Raw genomic sequence first — 19,904 nt, forward strand, 5'->3', positions numbered from 1 at the left:
GATAATGCTTCAGGGGACAGGGGACTTCTTAGCTTATTCAGGAATGCTCAAACTGTTCACAGTGAATCTGTGCTGTGCTGTTTATATATGGTTTTAGCACACTGTTGGTCAAAGATAGTTCAAGCATCTATTGAGATGCACATCTATTGAGATCCCCAATTAAAGGTTGTACATATATAGCAGAGTCTTGGACATCTTGTATGTAAAGCTGTTGCATTTCAAAGAATGTCCCTATGAATGATATAAACCTTATATAAACCAATTCTCCCTTGCATTTATTATAATTTATTGTGTTGTTATGTCCTTGCTTCAGTATAAGAGATTGCAATAACACTCTAATATAATAACTGTAGTACAAATCCTGAAATTTTCTTGATTAGGTCTCTTGATTTTTCCTACAGCTGCTAACATGAAAGGATTATTCAAAATCCCACATGCAAGCAAAAAGTAAACTTACTATGGTCCTCCGAGGCAAAATGGGACAACTCAGTTCGGTCAGCTGGGGACAGTCTCCTCACCACTGCCAAGTCCCCTCTACAAACTCTCTGCCACCAGTTCATTGCAAGACAACTCGACATGGGCAAATCGCTGGGGGGACAATTCTTTGGATGTGAAGGTTCCAACCCTCCCTCATTGCTGCCACAACTGTTCATTCCGTCCACCTGCTCACTCACTTTCCAGCCTGGCCACTCCTCCGGCTCTCCATCTGAGCACCAGCAGCAAGTTGTCTCCACAGCGAATTGCCCATGTTGAGTCCTGCAATGACCTCGTGGTGGTGAGTTGGCAGATGGGACTTGGCCATGGCGAGCGGGCTGTCCCCAGCTGGCTGTGCTGAGTTGTCTTAGATCCCCCTCCTACGTAGACCACTTTCCTCGATTCAAATTTATTTTCAATCCTTCGTTTAGCTTAGTTTCAGAATCCTTTCATCGTCCTTTTTTATGTGACATACAGAAATACAGCCAGTGGAGCAGAGCTGGGTTGCTACCAGCATTACTGCTGGTTCAGTGCGCATGCAATTTTGTGCGCATGCGTGAGCGAAGCTTGCGTACCTGCACAGTTGCCCATAAATAGGTCTGCACATGTGCAGAACATTAACAAATTACAAAAACCCATGCCGTGCTGACCTGGGAACTGGTTCGGAGGCATGGGAGGCCTGAGTCACTGCTGGTTCTGGCGACCCAGGCCAGCAAACCACTACCGGTTCGGACCGGTTTGGCCAAACCGGTCCAAACAGGTAGGAAACCACCTCTGCAGTGGTGGTGGTGGGGTAAAGGTTTTGAAGACTGATAATTATTTGGTAAAGTTGATTTCAGGTTAGGGGGTTTATTAAGAGTGCATTTTTACATTTTTTGTGACAACTATGCTTTAATTTATATCTCAACCATTCTTGTAAGTAATCTTTGAATGGTAAGAAATTTAGCAATAGTGGCAGTGATTCAGAGACAGACGGGAGATTTTTTTCACTGACTTGTCTCCTCTGCATCCCAACAAAATCTCATATAGGTTTTTAAGATGTACAGTAGCTGTCCCTGTAAAACCCTGGAAGTGTGAAATGCTGTGCGAAAATGCTCTGAAGTGAAAATGCTCTGCCTTTGCTGTATTACTTCTTGCTTTGCAGCCTTTTTCTCAGAGTTGGTCTTTTCTGAAAGTATTCAAACCAGGATTGGCTTTGTACAGGAGAAAAAGTTGCCATAAGGAAAAGGAGGCATGAAAATGCAATTTAGTATATAGCATAGTGGTTTATAATCATACCATAATATATATTAAATACCGTAGTGGTTTTGATAAATTGTTTGTTTCTCTTTTTTGTAGTCTGATATACCTGAAGGTGTGATAAGAGTCCATGCTCCGTTGCATTCAAAAGTTTCTATGGCAATTCAACCAAATAATCAAACAAAAGCGAAAGATATTGTGGCACGATTTTATTATGAAAACAGGCAAGTAGAAGCAAAACAATGGGCAAGTAACCCAGATTCAAGTTTCATTGTTCAAGTAGGCTTTATCTTGTTTAAGAAGTAAAGAAAGCTTGAACTTGTATTTGACTCTAGTTAATATGCGAGGCTAAGATGGGTCATTATTAATGGAAAGCATCCATGTGATTGCTCTGCCAGAGCATTAATCTACAGCTTCATTCACTTGTTCATGTCATAATTTCCAAGTTTACTAACTTTAGGAACTGAGCTCCTAGCCAAGAAACAAAAGGGAAACAAAAAAGGATTTGCTCTAGTACAGCTGAAGCCAAGTGTTACACAAATGAGACCCATTCACCAGTGTTTTCCCCCCACACTGCTAGTATTAAAATGAATGAATCTAAAAATTACAACAAGCTGGTTTTAATTATAGTTTCTCTGGCTCAGCTAAGAAAACTAGCTTTGTGCTGGCCCTCTGAACAGCATTTCCTCTCAACAGGCAAAGCAATTAAGAGAAAACCTATGGTTCTTAAATGCCACTTGCAAAGACCCATTAGATGTTCATAGACAAGACAGCAGGTAGACAATTTTCATATGGCTTTTTTATGGCTTTACAACTTCACTGTTTCTTTCCCACTGTCCATTGCTTCCCACTTTTCATGAGAGCTGGATAAGTTTACAAGTTCCAAAGCTATCATAATTTCCCTTCATTCAAGCCTATATTAGCAGGGATTTGGGTTCATAGATCACTGCACCCACTAGTGTTCCAAAGGCAGAAGAGTGCTGAAAGTTCAGCTTTCTTTTGATGCAAAGTCTATGAAGTATAGAAAGTGTAGAAAGACTTCAAGTATGTACTACGGTTCTTTGTAATTTGTAATTAAAGAGAAAGATGCATGTTTCCAATATGCATGCCAAACAATTGCATTTATTTACTGAGAATATAATATAATATAGTGAATCTTGAAGAAAAATGTACAACTAGAATTTGCATAATGTTACATTCACTTTACCAGAAACACTTCACAGAAATTAGCACAGAATTTCATTCTAATTGTAAAATGTAGCTATCCAGAATCATGAAGTTGGGAGGTCCATAAATCAATCAGATTATGAGATAAATAGGACGAAGCTAGGTACAGTATACTGTTGATTCTTCACAGAAGACTTCAAGTTAAATTTGTAGCAGCAATTCCATTTTATATAGAAGCATTACAATTGCAAAACAGTTAATTTGATTAAATGGTTCTGTACAAAAATAACAGATGTAATTCTTTCCAGGCGCTTTTAGGATCCCAGACAATGTAGTGAGAGGTTTAATTCCAGAGTTAATCAGAAACTTATCTCTTTGCTACTACAATGCTTTCTTTTTCTATTCTTAGACCTGGATCATCAGAAGAATTGAAAATGCCAATCCAAAGTTTATATGAAATTGGAGGAAATATAGGTAAGTCCTTATTTAAATCTCAATAATAGCAACTTAGATGGGACACAATGGCTCTGTGGCTAAGATGCTGAGCTTGAAAGGTCAGCAGTTTGGCAGTTTGAATCCCTAGTGCCGCGTAACAGAGTGAGGTCCCATTACTTGTCCCAGGTTCTGCCAACATAGCAGTTCAAAAGCACATAAAAATGCAAGTAGAGAAATAGGGGTGGTAATTCCCACTGAGAAGGTAATAGCGTTCCATGCACCTTTGGCATTTAGTCATGCCAGCCAAATGACTACAGAGACTTGGTCTTCTTTGGACAGTGCTGGCTCTTCAGCTTTAAAACGGAGATGAGCACCGCCCCCTAGAGTCGGGAACAACTAGCACGTATGTGCAAGGGGAACCTTTACCTTTTACCTTTTAATAGCAATGATGTACTTGATGCTACCTTTGTAGGTCTAGCTAAATAAAATGTGTAGCAAGTATGATAGGGCTGCAACAATATTATTGCTCAAAGTCCTTTTAGTACTTAATCTATTTATCTTTATAAAACAAAATATGAATATGGGATCCCACTAAGGTAGATGTTCTGAAAGTCTTAATTGTTTCCTGCATAAGTGCCCTGTACCAAGTGCTTATTTCTATACTGTAAATTAGAGCATCTTGGAGGAAGTAAATGGATTTACTAAGTGATCTTAGGACATGATGTAATCTGAAAAAACCACTCACCATAATTGCTTTTTTTTTAGTTTAGAATTAAACTATTCTTCAAGATGAAAGGCAGCGTGCCAGCTAGCTGCCGAGACTTAAGATCTGTCCTCTCTGATGGGAACTGCATCATTTTGTTTACACACTAACGTTTACACAGTCAGTCAGTGTATAGAATTGTCATATGTATATTTCTCAAAGCCTAAGGTTCTCAAGACATCCTACATTGAACACCAAGGCTAAGCATTACATGAGTTCTCCAAAAGATGTTGAGAGTTTAGAAAGAGTGCAGAGAAGAAGAACAAAGATTATTAGGGACTGGAGACTAAAACATATGAAGAACAGTTGCAGGAACTGGGTATGTCTTGTTTAATGAAAAGAAGGACTAGGGGGGACATGATAGCAGTGTTCCAATATCTCAGAGGTTTCCACAAAGAAGAGAGAGTAAAGCTATTCTCCAAAGCACCTGAGGGTAGGACAAGAAGCAATGGGTGGAAACTAATCAAGGAGTGAAACAACTTAGAACTTATGAGAAATTTCCTGACAGATAATCAGTGAAACAACTTGCCTCCAGAAGTTGTGAATGATAACCATTTGTCTGAAGTGGTGTCGGGTTTCCTGCCTGAAGAAAGGGTTGGACGAGAAGACCTCCAAGGTCCCTTCCAACTCTGTTATTCTATTCTAAAAGCGGTGGCTGATTTAATACTTCAAGAAGGGATACTTCACTGGTCCTAAATGTTTTGCTTAATCCTAAATGTAAGGAATTTTTTCAAAGGTTTAATTTTTTTTAACAGTTGATATTTCTTTCAGGGGAGCATTGTTTGGATCCAGATGCGTATATGCTGGATGTGTACCGTGCCAATCCTCAAGCAGAGTGGGTAATTAAAGAAAAAAGAAGTTCAATATTTTAAAGACATATTGGCAGAGTGTTTGGATTAATCTGAAAAGAACAGCGCAAAAGTCTTCCCATCAGGAACCATAATGAAACCAAAGAAGGTGTACTCTGTATCTTTTAAACATAAACAAAGCCCTTTATCCTCAAGTATTATAGAACCTGAGAGAAATTCAGGTTAATCGTTTGTTATAATAATAATAATAATTTATTTTTAGTGAATACATTTTTACTGGTTTTATTGGTACAGTTGATGCGGTTAAATAATACAATTTGAAATGTACATTAACAGAAAAGAAACTTGTTTTTTTCTCCCCCAATGCCCCTGAGAAGGGAGCTGTACAGTGGCATCCCAAGACGGAAGAATCACATTTTAATAGTAAAGTTCTCAATATAAAGAAAATAGCATTTTTAAAGCAAAAAATAAAAGCAGATGGCCAGAATGCTATGACAACTTTTTCCTGTTCAAAAACATTTTTTTATTATGAAATATTATTACTCTGTGACTCAGTTCCTATTGCTAGCTACCACTGAGAAGAAAAACTACTGTATAAAGTATATTTAGTGTATTGTATATGAATATAAATAGTACATAGAATTGCAAGAAAAAATTATCATTTTTTCTGACTTTGCCCATTATTGTACAGCTAACACAATTTAATATACAGTATAAATATTTTGTATGGTATACCAACAATAAACCTACATACGTTGAAACTTCCTCCCTCCTATATAAAGAAAAAAAATGTAAATGTAGTTAGATACTTCACAAAGTGTTCTTTAAAATTTAATATCCACGCCATATTTATCCAGGATGTTCTCGAGTTGCAAGTTTGTTTGGTGACCATTTTAAGTTACAATGGCACTGAAAAAAATGACTTACGTCCGTTTTTCACACTTACAACCATTGCTGCATCCCCATGATCACATGATTAAAATTCAGAACTCTTGGCAACTGACTCATCTTTATGACAGCTGAAATGTCTTGGGGGTATGTGATTACATTTTGTGACTTTCTGACAAGCAAGTCAATGCGGATTCACTTAGCAACTGTGTTACTAATTTAACAACTGTAGTGAGTCACTTAACTGTAACAAGAACAGTCGGAAATGGGACAAAATTTATGTAGCACCCGTCTCACTTAGAAACAGAAATTTTGACCTCAATTGTTGCTGTAAGTCTAGGACTACCTGTAGTGGTTTTGGAAGTACCAGTTCAGAGTTATTTGTTTTCCTTGTCCAAAACATATTTTCTTAATATTTCTTTTGCTTTATGTTTGAAATATATTATGGAAAATGATTTCTTTTTGAACTTTACATAAAATATAACTCTTGATTAAATCAATGCCTATTAAAGCCGAGTGTCCTTTAAATGTTGCACATGTTCACATATGAGAAAACATATGAAAAGTAGCATGACAGAAAGATGAGTGGCAAGAAAAGGAATAAATAAATAAAAATAAAATAATTATCAGTAAAAACATTTTACTGATAAAATTGTAAATACCCATTTTGAAGGGAAACAGGAAACCTTTTTGCCAAACAACAGATTCACTTCATTGTTTTAGGCAAAGATTATTGCTGCTTGAAATTTAGATAAAACTTGGAGTTGGTCTATTTTGTCCATTAAATCTGAATTATTTCAAAATGAGGCCCAGATCAATGGTATTATGGTCTAGATTATGTATTCTTGCATTGTTCCTTTATTATATCAACTCTTACCAAAGGAATTGTACATCATTTGCATGTTCCTATTAAATGTTTAGTGCTTTTAAGCCCAATGGTTTCAACTGGAAAATTGAGAAGGTTCTTAAAACATGTTTGCCTTAAAACAAATGGAACTTTAAAAACTTGTCTGCATGACACCGTATGACTTACTCATCTCCCTTCCCAGTCAATTGACACACTTTGTGGCATCATGTGAATTCAGATGATCTTGTCAATCATTCAGTAGCCATGATTCTTGATCATGGCAAAACAGACTGGTACCCCACTTTCCAAGCTTTCATTCCATGGTGGTACCTTTAGGGCTGGTGCAATTATGCATCATCCTACCCATTTCATTCCTGTTTTAACTACTTCTGACTGTGAATAGCAAAATGATCACGGCTAAAATACAGAGAAGCCAGTTTTGCAGCATCTGGAAGATTTCATCCCAATGAAGGACAATGGCAAGGCAGTTTACCCTCCGGCAAGTAGTTCACATAATGTTGTGGAAGTTGATAGATCAGGAAAATTAGTTTAGCCCCAAACAAAACCAGATCAGAGTTTAATATTTCTTGGTTAATTGGGTCAATCAAGTGACTCCAGCTTAGAGTTTGCATTCTATGCTTTACCCACTCCTATGATCGAATTAAGCATGTTTGCAAACTGTATTAAAATTTCTTAATATTTAGTAGATAATGTGTTTCTCAATGAACTGAAACTAATCTTGAACAAATAAAAATACACAGTAAAAGGGATAAATTGCTGATGTAGTTCAAGGGGTACAGTCTATTGCATGGGCTTACTTTGATATTTTTGTTATATTTTAATAACACTCAGTGTGGTTATAATTCTCATAAACTACAAAACAGAATCTAAGCATATCTAAATAATTTAAAATATTTACATGGGTGGCTCAGTGAACTTTGTGAATCTTTAAAAGGAGTCTATGAGCTATAAAAAATAAATTCCTTTGAAATGTTACATATTTGAGCTACAGTAGGTCTGTGGGGTCATTCAAATATAGCATATTCTAGGTTGTACGTTACACAATTAATATCTTATGTTATTTAAAGATGTGTAGATATTCATATGAGTAGTGTATAGAGAAAGTACAGGTAGCCCTCAAGTTGCCTATAATGGCAACTGGGACAAGAATTTCCATCATTAAGTAATGTGGTTGTAGTTTGGCTACATCACTTAGCAACCTCAGTCCCTGCAGTTCTTGTTGTCATTGACTGAACCCATGATGGTTAGGTGAGACAACTTCCTGCTGGCTTCCCATAACCAAAATCAGTGGGAAAGAGACAGGAAATTGCAAGTTCCAGGCCTGACTTGCAAAAGCATAGCACAAGTTAGAAGAAGTGCCATGCAGGCAGGAGATGAGGCATGAGGATGTGGGTGATGCTTGAAAGGCACCATGCAAGTTGGGAGGTTGGTGCACAAGACCTATGGGTTAGAGAGAGTACAGGAGTTGTGCAAGAGGTGCAGCACAGGCAGGGAGAATGAGGGTACACAAGTGGTTAGCATGGCATGAGTAAATACTAGGGGAGGGTAGTCAGACTTACCCACCAACCTGCAACCATCTCTGCTGGCTTCCACTTTGACTTTCTGTAGAAGCTAGCATGGAAGTTTGCAAATGGTAATTAGACGCTCTTAGGGTGTTTGGCAACCAATTGTATGAACAGGTTGCCTAGCACCCAGTTAGCAATGATGTGACCACAAGGATGCTGGGATGGCCAGAAGTCTGAAGACTAGTAATAACTACCAACAGTGCAGTGACGTGCAGTCAGGGGAAGCAGGGGAGGCAGAGCCTCACCACTGTCATCATGAAAAGAAAAAAAATGTAAAAGGAAAAAGGCAAGAGCTGAGGTCAGGCTGAGCTGGTTGCTGCCAGAGTCACCGTGGATGACTCTGCTTAGTGCTTAACTGTTTAAAAAAGCCTCTAAAAAAGCACCCTCTACAGGGCGCTTCATAGACATGCCTCATCTAGCCTGACTTTAGGCGTTTTATGATCACTCGAGCAGAGTTAAGCAAGGGTTAAAAGCCTAAAAATTCCTGACGTATGTGAGGCACGTTGTTCTCCTGCCTCCTCCTGTAGAGGGCATTTTTTTAGAGACTTTTTTTAAACAGTTAAGCAGAGTCATCCATGGTGAGGCAGCAACTAGCTCAACCTGACCTCAGCTCTCTCCTTTTTCCTTTTACATTTTTTTTCTTTTCATGATGACAGGCAAGAGCAGAGTTGAAATCCTCTCTGAAACAGCTGGAAAAGGTACGTGTGGGTCGGAGGGAGGGGGAGGAATTCAAACTTCATCCTCCTGGTGCGGGGCTTTGGGCAAAGGCTGGAGGGAAGTGCTCTCCCTCCCAAGTGTAGTTTGATTGCAGGCAGAGCCATGTTGTCTTTTCAAACCTGTAATCAGTGAAGCTGGGCTGATCTTTCCGGGGCTGGGGGAAAGTGTGTGTGTTCCAGTATGGCTCTTTCACTGGCTTCCTGCCTCCTCCTGTGGTCTCCCTGACTCCCTCCAATCCAACTTTGTGTGTGTGTGTGTGTGTGTGTGCGCGCGTGTGTGTGTACTTGTTTGAGAGTTTGTTTGAGTGAGAGAGGGAAGGGGGTAGGAGAGATAGTCCAATCCAACTTCTGTGTGTGTGTGTGTGTGTTTGAGAGGGGGGAGAGAGGGAGGAAGGAGGAGAAGGGAGAAGAAAAAGAAAAAGAAAGAAGGAAACTTATTTCGCAAAGGAGAAAAACAAATGCTGTTGCTTTAAATCGGAACTGAGCATGCCTGGCTGTGGAATTCTGGGAGTTGAAGTCCACAAGTCTAAAAAAATTTGAAACCCACCACTGTGTCAGTATCTCACCAGCCATAAACCTCACCACATGTCACTGCAACAGTGCTGTCATAACTTTGAATGTTCACTGAACAAATGGTCATGTCAAGGACTACATGTTTTTTTAAAAATGATCTGGAAAGTTAAAAGTTTTATTGTGTTGTTCTTTGAAAGACATACATCTACAAAATATCATTACCTAATCAGCTTCAGCATTCCATGTTTTATCAAATACATAAGGGAGACATTATATGCCAGTAATGGTGAAACTTTGAGACACCAAGTACCCAAGCTGCATGTGTGCATGCCCAAATGGAAAGGTGCATGCACGTGAACCTATGCATGAATGGACATGTGCGAACATGTGCATGCATGGGCATGTGTGGACATGTGCATGCATGGACATGTGTGGACTTGTGCATTTGCAGACATGGACAAATGTGCACAGGCGCAGCAGAGACCCGAAGACCAGCAGGCTGGCAGGAATTGGGATATCCCAATACTGGCAGCACGGCAAGAGGTAAGATCTTTTTTTCTTTAATTTTTGTTTCATCGTTTGCAGGAAAATAGAAGCTCACAAAAAAAACCCGCCCTGGAGATCTGACGTGGGGTGACGGCGCGCATGCGAGCAGAGGGTTCTGCGTGCCACCGTGTTCACGATCACAGTTCTATGCGAATTGACTTATTTCTTCGCTTTTTCCTCTGTTCTGCTTCCATCTTTTATATCCTACAGATAAAATATTCCTGAGGAAAGTGTTCATTCAATAGCCTTTTGGATCTCAGTATGAAGGGAAGCATATGGAAAACTGTTACCCTTGGCCATTGGCTTGGCTGCAAAGTGCAGTAATAACAGCAGGAATACAGTGAATGCCAGTCTGAAGGAATTAAATAGGCCAATTTTTTTAGTTGCTTTCAAAACTTTCACTCAAATCAATATTGTCCTTAATGTTCTGGATGTTTGCTCTTTTCCAGGACAGCCTTCTAAATTGCTGAAACTACCATCAGTTCTCGTGCCTTTTCAAGGCTAAATCTGGAAGTTAGCCTGTGTTGAATATGAGGAATAAAATCTAAATGTACTATGTGAAAAAACACACAGAGGTGTTCAGTTTAAAAAATGTATCCCCTTTGAAAAGTCTTTAAAATACTTCTCTAGTAACAGTACTCTGCTGAGTCAAGTAATTTAATGCTTGTTTCCATTGCCTATTTTTCATAGTTTGAATGCAGACATTGTCATTGAATGCAAATGTTTTAGAAAGAATTAACTATATGTTCTTAATCCATGTTAAATACGAACCATTATTAATTGAACCAATAATATATTTGATTACATCCTGCATTAAAATATAGTCTAAAAATGAATTTATTAATGATACACTCCATTAATCTATTAAAATAAAGTGATATATACATATATCTTGCTTAACATTCAGTAAACTGTTATAAATCCCACTTATTCTCAAGCAACTGGGTCAATCATATAGGTAATGCTATTTGTTTCTTATATTTGTGTCAGAAATAGGACTACTGGAGGGGTGGGTTCCGGCAGGCACTACTGCCAGTTCGCTCGTGGGCACACTGTGTCCATGTGTAGTGCAATAAAAATTATTCTAGACGCCACCCGGAAAACCATTTCAGGGGTGTGGCAGGCCTGGGTCACTGCTGGTTCCAGCGAACCAGACCACCGAACCATTACCGATTCAGCCGAACCAGTCCGAACTGTAGGACCCCACCACTGGACTACTCTGATTTGATAAGTTGCTCTTCATGCATAGAAAAACGTATTCCAAAGAGTAATTATTGTTTAGTCTTCTCCCTTATGTGATACTTTTTTGTTTAGATGACTACAGAGCAACATTCAAACATCTACTGTGGCCAGGGTGGGTTGCTAATTTTTTTACTACCAGTTTAGGTGCGCTCACACATGATGCTTCGCCCACCCACCACCGCTACTACTGGTTCGCCCGAACCAGGAGCAACCCACCTCTGCTGTGCCCCACACTTATCAATACAGAAGTTCAGGCCCTTTTATGAGATTAAGTATTTCAAATTGATCTGTAAAATCTTATCTAGAAGAATAGAGAACTAGTGGAACCCCAGTGTACCATGCAAATATAGAGAGCAGTCACACAAACAGTAAACAAATGTTTTCTACTTGGAACATGTTAGATCTGTTCAAAGAACAGTTACTAGCACGATTCAAGGATTTTATTTCAACGAAACAAAACTTCAGCGTTTTGTGTTATGCCTTAGAGAACAGCAGATTTAAACAATGAACCACCACAAAATTAGGTGCAGTTAGAATTTGTGCTGTGTGCCTATTAAGACAATCTTTGGGGAGTGGGGGAGGGAATAGGATGATTTAAAGAAGATTTTAAAAAATTAACCCAGACCACAAATAAATTAAGTGCAAAAAACCAGTCCTCTGTACATGACCTTGAGGCTTTTTCCAAATGCACATGTGGAGCATACATATTTTGCTTTTATCATCCTGCCTGCAAAAAAAACCAGCAGTTCACAAACAACCCAAGCACACTTTTGCACGTAGCCATCTGTCTAAAAAAGGGAAGGTACAGTGCGGAGAACATACATGGGCATACATACTACATGCAAGGCAGAAATGTTCTCAAAAGTTAAATCACATACATACAGTTTCCTTAGCAACAATATCAAATTAGCCTGTCCCTCTTGCTTTGGATATGTTTTTAATCTAGTTTATAGCCTTGGGATCCTGGTGGTCTCCAGTTGAAACATTAGCCAGGCCTGGTGTTCCTTAGTGTCCGAGCCCAGAGTTAAGCATGCAAACAATTAAAACCATAATAAATAGATTGATTGTGCAGTCAACATTCCCTTTCTTGTTCTACAACAGTTCTAAAAATATGAATCCCTTTTTGCTTAAAGCATTCTCCAATTCTGCAACTCTGGAGAAACATAACATTAAGGCCCAAGCAGTAAAAAAGAACATGAAACAAAATGTCTGTATCTGGCCCCCCAAATGAGAACAAAACTCAAAGCTTTTTATCCCCAATTTTGAAACATTTTGCAATCTTCATAGAAAATAAGCTGTAATAGCCCACAAAACGTATGTTTTGCATCCGGTCTTTAAACTTTCAAATTTCTGAATCATCTTGTATGCAAATTAAGACTATGAAAAAAATGAATCTGGTATGTTTGATTTGGTTCAGGTTTTTCCCTGTTAAACCCAGTTAATTCTATTCAATTACTGCATCTCTTTACAGGTTTTTAACAGTCATCGAATAGAATATCAGAATTGGAAGGGACCTTGAAGGTCTTCTAGTTCAGGAAACCCTAGACAGGAAACCCTGCACCGTTTCAGACCAATGGCTATCCAACATCTTCTTAAAGACCTCCAGTGTTGGGGCATTTACAACTTCTGGAAGCAAGCTGTTCCACTGATTGTTTTGTCAGGAAATTTCTCCTCAGTTCTAAGTTGCTTCTCTCCTTGATTAGTTTCCATCCATTGCTTCTTGTCCTACCCTCAGGCGCTTTGGAGAATAGTTTGACTCCCTCTTCTTTGTGGCAACCCCTGAGATATTGGAACACTGCTATCATGTCTCCTCTAGTCCTTCTTTTCATTAAACTAGACATACCCAGTTCCTGCAATCGTCTTCATATGTTTTAGCCTCCAGCCCCCTAATCATCTTTGTTGCTCTTCTCTGCACTCTTTCTAGAGTCTCCACATCTTTTCTACATCGTGGTGACCAAAACTGGATGCAGAATTCCAAGTGTGGCCTTACCAAGGCATTATAAAATGGTCTTAACACGTCAGGTGATGTTGATTCTGTCCCTCTGTTTATGCAGCCTAGAACTGTTTTGGCTTTTTTGGCAGCTGCTGCAAACTGCTGGCTCATATTTAAATGGTTGTCCACTAGGACTCCAAGATCCCTCTCACAGTTACTACTATTGAGTACCACATATACTGTACCTAGAAAAATCATTAATATATTAAATATGTAGTTTGTTATGTATAAAATTTTGTTACATTTTTGTAATTCTGGATTGATAACAAAATTAGGAAAACTTGCCAACATTTTTACATAGCTCTTCCAATTTATACCACTCATTAATTTCTTCCCCAATGCTAAATATCAGTGACAGCATCAATAAAGATTTCATCACTAGTTACCTGTGTTTTGCTAAATGTGTTAGAGAAAATGTGTCTGAGGTTAGCCTTCAGCTTCTATTTTAATTGCAGCAATTTTAGCAGTAATTTGGGATAAAAAAAGTTACAAGCAAAAAAATGAGATTTCTATTAATTCATCTCTAAATGTATGCTGAATTTACTTTTCATATTTAAAATCCACCCATGATATGAAAAAATATGTTTGTGAGTAGGGCCTTATATTACATATTTACTAGAAATGGACCTATATATGCCAAAGTAATAAAGGTTAAATAATTAACAAAATATTTATTGTAAATACTGATTTTAAAAAGCTTTCACCAACCATAAAAAACAGATTCAGCAAATATAGTTAATTATTATTTTATTTTTTAAAAATGTGTAGATGTTCTAGTTAAAAACATATTTTTCTTGAGCTGGAAAGTAAGAGGGAAATCACTTAAATCAGCATTATCATTAAAAGCATTTCTTTTTCATTAAGAGTTGATAGACAAAGCCTCTTAAAATGGAACATTTTTCCTCCCATTTAGTAGTCAGGCTGCAGGGCAGGAATGTGGAAAAACTCCACGCAGGTCAAAGGCTTCACTGAAGTCTAAAAAATCTGCTTGCTGGGCTTTAATCAGCATAAAGTTTCTTAAACACCCTTGGAAAGAATTCTTAGTGGTCAAGCAATTTTGTTTTATGTCAGCTGGAAAACAAATGAGAGAACACAGGAGACATGTTTACTGTATGGATAACACTGAATGTATATCTTGAAAGTAATAATTGAAGATAAATTGTCAGGTTAGAGCATGCAACAATTCCTTCAATCAATCAAATTTGCATATGGTAGCTTCGTACAATAAAGGGAACCCTGTCGATCATAAAACTAATGAGTGAAAATGCTAATCTGTAACCGTAATAGTAATTATTATATTATTATTAAATCAATGAATAAATAATTCTTAAGGGCTAGATCAGTGATTCTCAACCTGTGGGTTGGGACCCCTTTGGGGGTCCAATGACCCTTTCACAGGAGTCGCCTAAGACCATCGGGAAACACATATTTTCAACAGTTTTAGGAACTGAGACACCAATTTTATGGTTGGGGTTATGAAGAACTGTATTATGATACATGAAGAACTGTATTAAAGGGTTGAAAACCACTGGGCTAGATGGATGTCTGAGCCCAGGATTGTGTTCAGACAGATTCTCGGGGGGTGGGGGTGGCTGAGGTATAAAGCTGTAAGAAAAGGAACAAAACTCCAACCAGGACATTTAGATAAATGGACACTGGTGTTTTAATAGTCCTCATGTTTCAGGCTATTAACTTTATGTGGCTTACTATTTTTACATTAGTTACTTGGAAAAATATACAACAAGTCAAGATAAAGTCAAGATTTTTTCCTGCTTTGCTTTGAATGTGAGTAAAATTACCTACCAGGATACCCTCCGACATAAATGGGGTCATTTGTATCTGCAGAGGTTGAATGAACATGTGGATTATCAGTCTGAACCACATTTCCATCGACTGTTAGAGCAATATGATGCTTATTTTTCCTAGCCTCCACTTTGTGCCACTGTCCATCACACAGATTAGACATTCCTTTTGGTTCATAGGAAGCCGTTATTCTGCCAGCTCCATTATTGACATTGAATAAAATCTACAAAAACAAAATAAATCACAACTGAACAGCCAAATGAAGTAAAGGTAGAAGATGGTTCTTTTAACGCAATACATTTTCAGAACTGCTGTGAGTAGGTAATTATTAAATCAATGTTCATTTAATATGAATTTCTTAGCTTTGCATTTTGCCAAGAAACAACTAATTCAATGCACCCTATTTCTATTTCAATACTGAAAGATTTGTTTTATATTAGTCATTTCTCCTCCTACTCCTCCTTGATAAAGCACAGACAAGGTTTAAGAGACATATACTGACTATGTATCTTCCCTGAAAACTTTAATGCTAGATTCTGCTGTCCAGCAATTGATTAAAATGGTTAATTATACCGTGTTTCCCCGAAAATAAGAAAGGGTCTTATTTTGTTTTGATCACTGAAATAAGCACTTGGCCTTATTTTCAGGGAAGTCTTATTATTTTTGAGGTGCAGGAGGCGGAAAGCATGGTCACCTCATGGTTACTGCTGTGTTGCAATATTTTCAATATTTTTAGCGCATGCACTCAAAAGCCTGATTGACCTTATTATCTGGGGAAGTCTTATTTTGGGGAAAACAGGGTAGTTTGGACCAACTTTCATAATTAGGGGATTCTGAAAAGGGGGGATGTGTATGCTCCCTTTGATACTGTAGGGAACAGTGATGTCTTGATGTATGTAGGGATGATTATTTTTGAAGTATGGTCCATGCAAAAATAAACATCAAATTCTTTTTCAAACAACTATTACTAATGTTGGTATTCCCCTCCCCCACTCTGATTTCTTTCCTTTTAACCACTGAACTTTTCACTCAAGCCAAGATAATAAATATATTTGTAAAATCATAGGCATTTGTCTTCAAATTGGTTTTTTTTATCATTTCATCTATTTCATAATTTTATTTACGAGCTCTCACATCACCAATTGAACTGTTTCTTCTAGAAAAACATTTCTGTTTTCCTATGCATAATAAATGTATAAATAGCAAATTGTAATTGTCTTAATAATCTAAAGATAATTTTCAGAATAAAAAATTCTATTGCTGTAATATAATCAGATATGTTTCACAGAGATCATGAAAACATTAATTTCTATAATCATTATTATATATTAATAATTACCACAGATTTTCTCTCAAAAACTGCATATGTGACTTTCTTATATATATTTTCATATCCATCAGTTTAGGTAACACTTAAGATTTATTAGGATAAATGTATTGCAGCATATCCGTTTCAGAACCTACCTTTCCATTTACAATTTCCAGCCCAATGGCATCTATTTTAGCACTACTGATTCCAAAAATAATTCCATTCACAACATTCGTACGAAATTCAAATGTAATGTTAACTTCAGATCTGACTTTATAGCCTTCCCTAACTACAAAAGAGAGAATGAAATAATGAAGTTAGAGGTGCAGCAGCCAATCCATCCCGTTGCATGGCGTCGCCATAAGTGGCTGCTTTTGCAATTAGCCATCCACCTCCTCTGACCCCACCGCTGTGAAAAAAGAAACACACACACAAATTCCTCACAATAAAAAATTACAAATCCCCTCCCTCCCTCCGTCCGATGTACATATCTTTTCCAGCTGTGGAAACTCTCTCAACTCTCCTCTTGTCCGTCCAACATAAGCGTGCTCAACATAAATGTGCTCATAAGGCATGATTCGCTGCTCCCAGATCAGGAGGTGGGAGAATCAGTGCCCCCTTTGCATACAATTTTTTTTGCTTTTTAACCCTTTCTTAACTTTTAAAAGACGAAAAATTCCTTATGCAAAGGAGGCCTACAGTTCTCTGGCCTCCTCCTATAGTTAACACTAAGCACTGTTCCAAGTCACTGTGACTTGGAATCTGGTAGCAACTACCTTGGCTTTAATTATTTTTAAAAAATTCTTTAAAATTCTTTCCTTTTCCTCAGGGGATTGGTGAGGCCCCGTCTCCCCTGCCTCTAGTGACTGCACATCCCTGGTACAATGACAATAAAGTAATTCTAAATCTTGACCAAGTGAGCAGACCAGGAATCACCCAATCAAATGATCATTTGACCAAAGCAACAATAAAGACATAAAAGATAAACATAAAAAAAAATAAGATTAGCAAAACCACTAAGAATAAAAACCTCTTACACTAGTCATCGCTACCAACTTCAAAACTAAAGCTCTGTCTAAATGACAGCTCAGTTAGCAATTTACAGAAAGTGATAGGCCTCCATTTTAAAGAATTTTCTACTTATCTTTTATACATGAAAGTTACTGTAAGAAACACAGCTATCTAGGTGGGAAAGTGTGCTCACTTTAAGTGTCTCCTTGAATTAGACAAGTGGGTTGGCTTTATTGGAAACAGAAGTTGTCTGCAATACAGAGATTTCCTTGTTCTTCAATGAAGCCATTCTATTTCCAAGTAAGGGAAATTATATGATTCTTACCACTACCAGCAGCTACAATAACTCAGAATTGGAAATAAAAGACCAAGAGTAAAACATTTAATGTTATTGGATATTTTCTATATTTCATTTTACACTTATATTAGGGGTGGTGGGTTGTGGAGAATAATACTTTACTTACCAAGAACAGCAAAACCACTTCCATCAAAGTAAGTTCCTTTCTGGATTGCAGCATAGCATTTATTCACAGCAAAAATTGAAACCAGACTATCTAATTGCTTGCTATTAATGGTTACTTCACTAATACATGCAGGAATGCTGTGAGTAATCTGCAAAGACAATTTGGTAGTTACTCCTGTAGAACAGTGTTTCTGAATCTTAGCATCCTCAAGACTTCTGTAGTTCAACTCCTAGAATTCCCCAGACAAGTTTCCAAGATTAAGAACCATTGCTATAGAAAATCTGTATACTACAGACATCTCTTATCACCCACAGAGATATATCATTCAGCGCCTTGCTACTTTATAATTATTAATCATTGAGAAATTCAGACATCTATTAGAGGAAGTCACTCAAACTTTGTGGTAAATTTACACATCATTTTATATGGCATTTTGTTTTCACATAGGTCCCATTGCAGCTTGGTGGCCTGGCCGGGGGGAGAGGAGAGGGGAACTGGGCTGTGCAAGTGGCAGGCCAGTGCATGCGCACACAGCTCAAATTGATTGATTGCCTGCCGGCCCACTGCTTGCGCACATTGAGCTGCATGTGTGCACGTATTCCAGTCAGCCACTCGTGCGGTCCAATTCTGAATAGGCCATGGGCTGGTAGTGGGCTGCAGTCCAGAGACAGGACCCCTGAGGTAGCGAGCAAAGGATTAAAGTATATCCCTTATACAAAGATCCAGAGCAGACTGGATATTCCCTTATATTCTTTTTTGCTTATGTTTATGCTGCTATAGATTAAAAATAACTTCAGAAGAATTTTTTTAAAGAAAAGCAGAATGGGAAATCTTAATTTTTGGGGGATGGGACAGAGAGCTGAACTATAACAAATACAGCAGGTACACCTTTGCATTTTATGATGGAAATAAGATACAATGCAGAAAATCTATGACCAGGAGTCATCCACCCAGCCATTTTTCTATTGCCCTGTTAGTCTTGCTGTCATCTATCTGGTACTTCTTGTGGGGAAAACAGATGCTGTCAAAACAACAATGCTTTTTTCTGTCGTAAATCTGAGTAGCTACTTTGAAGAAGAAGATTTAGGACAGAAAAACAGTGCAGCAAAAGGTTAATTCTGCTCTTTTCCACTACCGCTGTGGAGATCAAAATTGGACTTACAAGAGTTGTTTTATTTTGAAAAAATGTTGGGAAATCCATCTGTTTTCCAGTTTAAAATAGTTTCTTTCCATAGAGTGCAATTTAATACTGCTATTGTTATGACTATGACCATGAGCCTGCTTATTATGGTTACTGGAGGAGCTGAACATGCTGTTTCAGATACAGACATGTTTGATATCTTTTAACAAATTTAGTAAAACAACAACAAACCAGTCTTGTTATTTGAAGTAAAATGCAAACAGAGGAACTGGAATATTTCAAATCAAATGTGGATAAGTAAGTAAAAAATACCAAAATAGCATGTAAGAAAATGAACCTATTATCCTGAGTCAATTCAAATATATTACAGAGGGAATTCATTTCTTAAATCACTCTGTATGTTATCACTTGAGAGCTCATGGTAAACAGTTCCTATCCTTCCTGCGAAACTTCCACACAACTAACAACAACCACTATTTACACTCCACAACTCTTCCAATTAATTTTAAACTGGCACAATTGCCCCTCTAGCTATTGAGGCTCATCTGAATAGTTCAGAACTCACTCCCATCCTCCCAACCTGGCTAAAGGCAGAGGGCAATGAATCTGGAGGATAGCAATCTACTGCCCCTTCTCATCAGTGACTCGCTGTGTTTGCAAAAGAGTGTATATAGGGAAATCCCTTGGATTGATCAAGACAACATTAAGGAGGGAAAGAAAAGGGGCCTAAATATGGCACAAGTCCTATCAATGGAAATAACCAGTTGCCCACCAGAGGAAATGCAAAATTATAGCCTCACAAGAGCTGATGTGAGCTGTTCTATATACAAAACACACCACCCTAAAAAAACTTCGCATTCTGGTGGAGTCACAGCACTTCTTCAAATCAGCAGAACACTGATATGGAATGTAGTATGATATGTTTGCATACCTGGCACACAAATGATCAATAAGAAAA

At 37.9% G+C, this 19,904-nt stretch overlaps 2 protein-coding genes across 2 annotated transcripts in view; one reads left to right on the forward strand and one right to left on the reverse strand.

The window, feature by feature from the left end:
* The window catches only part of ARHGAP28 (Rho GTPase activating protein 28), a 73,652-nt gene extending 67,059 nt beyond the window's left edge, over positions 1–6,593 (forward strand). Inside the window, exons 13-15 of the mRNA XM_087707254.1 lie at positions 1,813–1,937; positions 3,290–3,354; positions 4,850–6,593. Of these exons, the coding sequence (XP_087563380.1) occupies positions 1,813–1,937; positions 3,290–3,354; positions 4,850–4,950 (291 nt within the window). The 3' untranslated portion in view covers positions 4,951–6,593. The remainder of the gene's footprint in view (positions 1–1,812; positions 1,938–3,289; positions 3,355–4,849) is intronic.
* Positions 6,594–13,948: 7,355 nt separating this feature from the next.
* Positions 13,949–19,904, reverse strand: part of LAMA1 (laminin subunit alpha 1) — a 106,136-nt gene continuing 100,180 nt past the window's right edge. Inside the window, exons 60-63 of the mRNA XM_087707255.1 lie at positions 17,806–17,953; positions 16,486–16,619; positions 15,022–15,244; positions 13,949–14,289 (exon numbers count right to left, since the gene is read on the reverse strand). Of these exons, the coding sequence (XP_087563381.1) occupies positions 14,135–14,289; positions 15,022–15,244; positions 16,486–16,619; positions 17,806–17,953 (660 nt within the window). The 3' untranslated portion in view covers positions 13,949–14,134. The remainder of the gene's footprint in view (positions 14,290–15,021; positions 15,245–16,485; positions 16,620–17,805; positions 17,954–19,904) is intronic.

This window comes from Thamnophis sirtalis, unplaced genomic scaffold (genome assembly GCF_051295495.1).
Source record: "Thamnophis sirtalis isolate CommonGarterSnake01/CBP01778 unplaced genomic scaffold, rThaSir2_p1.2 scaffold_2, whole genome shotgun sequence".
Lineage (NCBI taxonomy): Eukaryota > Metazoa > Chordata > Lepidosauria > Squamata > Natricidae > Thamnophis > Thamnophis sirtalis.